The sequence below is a fragment of the Amaranthus tricolor genome, chromosome 6 (genome assembly GCF_026212465.1).
Source record: "Amaranthus tricolor cultivar Red isolate AtriRed21 chromosome 6, ASM2621246v1, whole genome shotgun sequence".
Classification (NCBI taxonomy): domain Eukaryota; kingdom Viridiplantae; phylum Streptophyta; class Magnoliopsida; order Caryophyllales; family Amaranthaceae; genus Amaranthus; species Amaranthus tricolor.
Window position 1 is genome coordinate 8,699,391 of NC_080052.1, and position 7,106 is coordinate 8,706,496.

The 7,106-nt window shown below is 33.3% G+C and overlaps 1 protein-coding gene across 2 annotated transcripts; it reads left to right on the forward strand.

Moving 5' to 3' along the window:
* Positions 1–394: 394 nt before the first annotated feature.
* LOC130815996 (uncharacterized) lies at positions 395–5,374 on the forward strand. 2 transcript variants are annotated; one of them, XM_057682562.1, is made up of 4 exons: positions 395–712; positions 2,839–2,882; positions 3,569–3,872; positions 4,807–5,374. In XM_057682562.1, exons 1-4 carry the CDS (start codon positions 664–666, stop codon positions 5,130–5,132), a joined length of 723 nt encoding a protein of 240 aa, XP_057538545.1. In that variant the 5' UTR covers positions 395–663; the 3' UTR covers positions 5,133–5,374. The 2 variants fall into 2 exon arrangements, with proteins under 2 accessions (XP_057538545.1, XP_057538544.1); XM_057682561.1 differs by having other exon boundaries at positions 395–2,882.
* Positions 5,375–7,106: the final 1,732 nt, after the last annotated feature.

Here is a 7,106-nt window from a genome sequence, read left to right on the forward strand (position 1 = left end):
TAAGATTAAAATACAAGTTAAGAGTGATCGATATACAATACCAAAGGTAATACTCCCTCTAATTTTTTTTTAGTTGTTTCATTTCTTTATTTATTCAGTTTACCTCAATTGTCTCATTTTCATTTTAATACATACATTTATAGGTGGTCCCCTCATTTTCGTAATATTAAAAGTAATTAATATTGCACATAGGTCTACTATTTTAGGTGGTCCCTTAATTTTAAACATTAAAAATACTCAATATTACATATGAGTTTATTATTTTAAATAGTCTCCTTAATTTCTTAATATTTGTGTCTAAATTAAATGGGACAATTAAATTGAATTTGAGAGAGTAGTAATAAGACAATTTATCGACACCTGTCTCGATTTGACTTTAAAGCTCAAAGAACTACTACTACTTGCTTGTTTACTCCCATGGAAAACCATTGAAGAAACAAATTGACACCTTTTCTCTCTTTATCTCTCCCTCTCCCCACGATTCCTTCTCTTTTACTTTCTTTTCTTAATTCCTCATTCCTCATCTTACCACTAAAGAAATCCGGAAATTATTAGGAGCCAGAGCAAAAAAGTGATCCTTTTGCCTTGTAGGTTATACTATTTGATATTTTTTTATTCCTTTTTTTCAGCCGTTAATTTCTGACCCAAAAATTTTGGTTAATTATGGGAAAGAGAAAACGATCAGGGACTTCTTTCTATCCTTCTCCTTCAGGTTTTCTCTTATTTCTCCTATTTCTTTTCTTTTTTTTGAATTTTTTTTCTCAATTATGTCATTTTGGGGGTTTTCCTACAATCATCTGCTGATTTATTGATTTTAATTGTGGGTTTTAATTGAAATGTGAAAATGTGTGAAATCACGGATCACCTTGTCTTAAAGTATAGAGTAATAATCCTGGGTTTTTGTTAGAATTTTGGTTTATGTTGTTAATTTGTTGTTTAAGCGAGAATAAATGGATATCTGAGTGTGATTATGTATGTTTTTATGTAAAGTTTAATACTTTGATCGGTACTTTCTAGTTTTTACATGGCTTTAATGTCTTGTGATTTGTTTGATCAAAGTTTGATCGTTTATTTAATTGATTGATTAGATTTTAGTTCTGTTTGATGATGAGCTTTTAAGCTTCTTAAAGGGTTGATTGATTTGAAACTAGATCCGTTTTTATGTTAGGTTTGATTGGGTGGAGCTAAATATGTATAACTGTTGAGAATATGATTTTTTAATTAATTTTATTTTTTTGAACATAGTTGAGGTTTTGTCATCTATGGCCATGATTTAAGGTAATTGGTAGTGTTGAAGCTCAGGGCATATACCCATGTTGTGCATTTGTGTTCTAGTCTAAATTTAAGCTATACTTTGCGGGATTTTCATTTCAAGTCAAGACTTGTGTAAGCGATGGAACTATGAAGGTTGGATTTGAGGATACTGTCCTTGTTGGATTTCTTGATGCGTTTTGAGCTGGACATTGGTGTCCTTTCGAAGATTGAGATTCACTTTGTTAGTTTTATAGGAATATTGAACCCGTATGTTTGTGGTTTTGGTTAGGGACATGCTGAAGTAGACAAAAATTTACTACTACTGTTGTTGGCCATTGGTGCCAACTTCCCTGGTAGCTTCAACTACATTTTCTCAGACTACCATGATTGTCAAACAAGATTATGAGATGCTTGTGTTGGAATGAATCTCTTGACACATGCTTGTTTTGGCATTGATGAGTTTGTAGAAAATGAAGAGTATGCTAAATACTGTGGAACTTGGTTGAGATTTTAATTTAAATACACGTGATTGAGGTACACGGTGCCCTGAAGTTACATGTTGGATCGTCAAGATTGTCCTGTCAAGGGAATGGGCCGCTTGACTGTCATGTCTGTGTTGCCTTAGTTAAGTGGCTGAAGTGGACCTCTGAACACATTCTTGTGTTGGACATTGATGTTGACCACTTATATTATGTCCAATGTATGAGCCGAAGGACTTTCATGTCAACATGGACAAACTTCGACGAAATTGGCCGAATCGGACCTCAAAGACAGTCTTTTGTTGCACATTTGACGGTTGACCGATTGATTTCTTGTCAAGAAAATCAGCAGGACTTTCATGTCAATGTGGCCAAATTAAGTAAAATGGTCGATTTATACTTGTGTTAAACATTTTTTATGTCGGCCACTGCCCATTTTTGTTGACCAATTCTCGCTCTTGTCATGGACATGATCTGCAGGAATTTCACATCTATGTGGCTAAAAGCGAGAAAATAGCGGAATGGGACCTCCGAGCACATTCTTGTGCTAGGCATTGGCTCAAAGCTTGAGAAAAATGTTGATGTAGGATTTGTAGGTGCATATCTGTGTAGGGTGGCGATGTTTAATGAATTTTTAAGATTTTGAATTGTGGGCATGGGATGCAGGATACCATCTTCAGTTAGGTGAAAATTTCAACAGTTTGACTTCTAGACTGTCTTATTGTTGGACATTCTTTCCTATTCAGTTAGTCTATATAGGAGCTACATTTGTTCGATTGTCATGTACATTGATTAAAGACATGACATGTAAGACTCTACACCATGTAAACTAGTCCAAATCAGGATACCATCATCTGATTATCAGGAGTTTTGTATCCTTTTGGAGTAATTTAAAATCGCTAGTATGTTTTAGGTGTCATGTTCTTTGCTTTGCGGTTGGATCTGGATAGAAACACCAACAATTTCTATTTTTCTGTTTTAGTTTTCTCTACACTAATAGAGATACATTATATTGTTCTGTTGAATAATTTTGGAGATTTTTTGAAGGTATGCAGAATTCTAATGGTTTATCTTTTTTATTCAATTTTGTACTATAATATTTCAGATTCTAGGCCATGTTCCTCAGGAAGGGATCTGACACCTGGCGAGGTTCGTATTCTCTCATGAAATTTTCCTTTTGTTGAAGATGATTGTACTGATGCTATTTCTGCAACTACTTTCTGTATTTTCTCATTTCATTTTTTGGCGGGTGATTATTTTTTTTACTTAGGATACTAGCTCTGGCTAGCTGAGAGCCCTTGTATCATTCAATCACTCATTTTTTTGTCATCCAAAACTTTATGTCTAAACAGATATTCTAGGGCTCAGACAAAGCATTTCCCCGAAAATTTTCCTCTTTTGCATGAATTTGTGATGCTGTTAATTGTTTTTATATTGTTGTTTCTAGTTTATCTGTATGTTATGATTTCTTTAGTACTGCTAATACATCATTTTGCGTTCATTGTTGTTCTTTTTTTTTTTTTTTTTTTTATGTAGTTTCGTTTGTTTTGATCCAAAATAAAGTGCTTGTCTACCCTATTTTCATTAGTTTTTTCTTCTAAAAGTCCTTCGTGGGTTTCAGAAATATTCATTTAAGCGTCTGTTGGTTAATGGTGAAACTGTATAGGTTCAGATTTCCTCAGAACACGATATAGAGTTTATGTTACTTGTAACTGGTTTCTTAAATAGCTTCAAGAAAGCTGCTCGCTTTTTGTGATCGACATTCGACAAACCCATATTTGCTATTTTATTACCCTTGTGTAGTTGCTAAGTGAGGCTCTTGTGCTGTTGTGCAGTCCAGCTCTTCTGCTCCAGACAACCGTAATATATTCAAGTCTAATCCTTCTGTTAAGGAAACTATGGATACTCGTGGTAAGCAACCAATTTCTCAACTTTCACTTGGTCAACATCAACACAATCTGAGTCGCTCAGTGTTCTGGAAACGCTCCCGTCACCACTATGGAAATCAGTATTCTCGGCGAAATTCACCCAACTACCATAAGCCCTCTACTTCTTATGCCAAGATTACTCCTTTCCCTGATGAGCGGTCATGTTTTACGTTGGGTAGTAAATACAACTCTGATGTTGGACATCGTCCAGGTATTTTTCTTTTCTCCTTACCATCTTAAACCATCATTATGATCTCCACCTTGTTGATGTCTGTTATTTTTCGAACATAAGTATAGTGTCATTCGTGATGACTTGAAATGCGACTGTTTATAACACTTGCTTTATGGGTACAAGCATTGCATTATTAGGGGGTTCTTGCATTCCTTCTTAGACATGTTGAGCAAGCATTCTTACAGTAACGAACCTTTTGGTTTAACTTTTCTAAAGTAAATGAACCTATTTTTCATGAGATTTGAACATTAGGTTTACGCATAGTGCAAAGTTATAGTAACTGTCAGTCGCGATCAAGGTAACGACACAGTGATGCAGTTGTAACACAAAAAAAATGTTCAAAAGCATGAGATATTCCTTTTTTCTGATGCGATGAGATGCGTCCTTGTTTTTGCTCTATGGTTTACGGTGCTTCCTTTATTATCCCCCATGTAATTCTCTCCAAGTGGAATTCTCTTGCCTCTGCCATTATGAAGTTGATAGAAATCTTCAGGAACAAAAATCCTTCAAATCTCACAATATCTTACAAATTACAAATACAATCAAATTTCTCAAGATTACAATCGAATTTGGGTGACTTACAAATTGGGGCAATTGCCGAACTATGAATTCTATTGAATATAGAAGGAAAGAGACGTTCCAGATTCTGTGAATAGGAAACGCATTTCTTTCTTTCTATGCTGTGTTTGCGAATTGGGGCAATACGAATTGGGGTAAACTTTCAATACGACCGAATTTCTCAAGTGGAGGGAGATGCATAGTTCAAGACTTCAAGTGGTGTTCTATTTATTGATCTTTACTCTTTTGTTCTACTATATAATCGAATTTCTCATAACCATTGCTGAAGTTGTGATTTTCTACTTGGTCCGTCTTCTTCACTGCTTAACATACTTGTTTTGCTTTTTTAATGAAGATTTTGCGGAGTTTAGAGAAAGTGCCTTTTGGCGTCCAGAAAGAATCAGGTCCAGCACCTCGGTTATTCATGCGATTTCTCCTTACGCAGTGAGGATGACGTGCGGAGTATGTCAGAAATTATTAAAGCGTAAACCTCATAATTTCGGTAGCACTCTTGCCTCGGAAGAGCTTTCAATTGCTGCAGTTTTGGTTTGTGGGCATATATTTCATGCTGATTGCTTAGAACAAAGAACACAGGTCGAGGATAAAAGAGACCCTCCTTGTCCGATATGCTCAGGATTTGACCCGCAGATTGAATTAATTGACCTTGAGCGAGATTCATAGGTTCGTTAACAAATAAATTACATGTATAGATAGATTTAGAGCAATGAACTAGCTAGCTGATGGTTCGAGTAATCGCATAAGTGGCTGATTCCTGACCCTCGATAGTTCTAGGTGGAGGTGCTATGGTACAACTGGATCATGCTAGTTTATAGTATCTTTTGTTTACCTTTGTTGTATTGTAAAAATCTAATCCTAAACTTGCTTGCTGAATGATGCTTCATCAGTTGTATACTCTTGTTCAAGTTTCGAGTCGTTAACTTTTCTCTAAGCGGACGACAAAGAGCAGGATCTTGATCCATGCAACTGTGATTCGGGTTGTACGAGTCATTTGGAATCAGTCAAATACATGGTGGATACTCGATAGTCGATACAACACTCATCTATCAAGCTTTACAACCTAATTGGCACGACAACCCTAAATGAGAGATTATTGGATCCTGTCCAGTGGGAGTAAATACTCCCTCAGTTCCTTATTGAAGTTCTCATAAGGAATGTTTATGGGATTTAAGAAAAATAGAATCTTTTAAATAGCGGAAATATTATTTTATTGAATAATAAATTTGATGGAGAAAAAATAGGGACCATAAATATTAAAAAAATATTAAAAGAAAATTAGTAGAAAAAATATAGGAACAACAACTAATTAAAAAATTATAAAGTTAGTGGGAAAAATGTGGGGACTATAAAGAATATAAAAATGTTAAAATGAAGTTAGTGGAAGATATGTGAAGACTATAAGCATTATTAAAATATTAAAATAAGAATGGATAAGATTATTTTTGTCCAAAATTTGTGATATAAATGAAAACATTTCTTATGGAAACAACAAAAGAAATACTCTAAAATGAAAAGTGGGAACTTCTTTAAGGAACGCAGAGAGTACTAGATTTGATTTGGCAAGGTCTTGAAATTAAAATTTACCGAGTTCTTACCTTTCTTCTGGCTCCACTCCCCTATAATAATAATAATAATAATAATAATAATAATAATGAAATCGTAGATGATAATAATGCCTCTTAACTCACATCTTCCTCCCTTCTTCTCTACCAAGTACCAACCCTTAACCCATGACCTAAGAGCATTCTTATTAATAAATCTTATAAATAATATCAATCTCATCTTTTTCATTTCTCTTTCCTCTTCATCATTCAAACAAATAAATTTATAAGTTTTTCTCAATAACAAACAAAGAAAGAAAATCTTTTCATTTTTCTTTTCCCTATTTTTTACAAGTGATGTAAAAAAAATCAAAAAAATATGACTTTTTTTTATTGTAAAATATAGTAAAATGGATCTCTAAAAATAGAGAATAAAATAAATAGCCTATGTTTTGATATAATTTTTATATTTTTTTTAACAAAAATAATTTAAGATATTGAAATTATAAAATATGAGTGAAAAAGATTATTTTGACCATTTTGTTGGCCAAATTATTTAATGCCATATGGCACTCCCTCTTGGCTACTCCTTTGTTTAATAAAAGAATATTGTCATCATTATTTTTATGAACATATCATCAAATGAACTTGCTTTGTTCATTGTTATGAGAAGAAAAAAAAATATCACACATTAGTGAACAAAAAAAACCCCCATTAAGAATGCTCTAAGGCTAGTGCTGCCAAATGGCATTTTTTATTTCGTATTTAACATGTGGTACATTTGAGGGTGAGGGTTTGACCTACATGTCACTCTTTTAAAAATGCTCTTTTTATACTTAATTTTTACTATTTTTTTTAATTTGTCCTATTAAATTTGTATTTTTTAGTCAATCAATTCTCATTTTTACTTATAATCACATTAACAAAATATTTTTTTTTTCTTTAGCTTAACACTCATTTCTGTTATACATGTATTTTTTTCCTATTCTCGGTCTCAATTCTCCTTGCTATTAAATTTTACCCATATTGCTTTAGGGAGTAAGTATTTATAATCATGCTCATAATTTTCTATATTTTTTATTTATAAATGTTTTAT

Coding starts and splice junctions, on each gene's coding strand:
- LOC130815996 (XM_057682561.1), top strand. CDS start 2,652: ATGTTCTTTGCTTTGCGGTTGGATCTGGATAGAAACACCAACAATTTC. Junction 2,883..3,568: donor GGGATCTGACACCTGGCGAG/GTTCGTATTCTC, acceptor GCTGTTGTGCAG/TCCAGCTCTTCTGCTCCAGA. Junction 3,873..4,806: donor TGATGTTGGACATCGTCCAG/GTATTTTTCTTT, acceptor TTTTTAATGAAG/ATTTTGCGGAGTTTAGAGAA.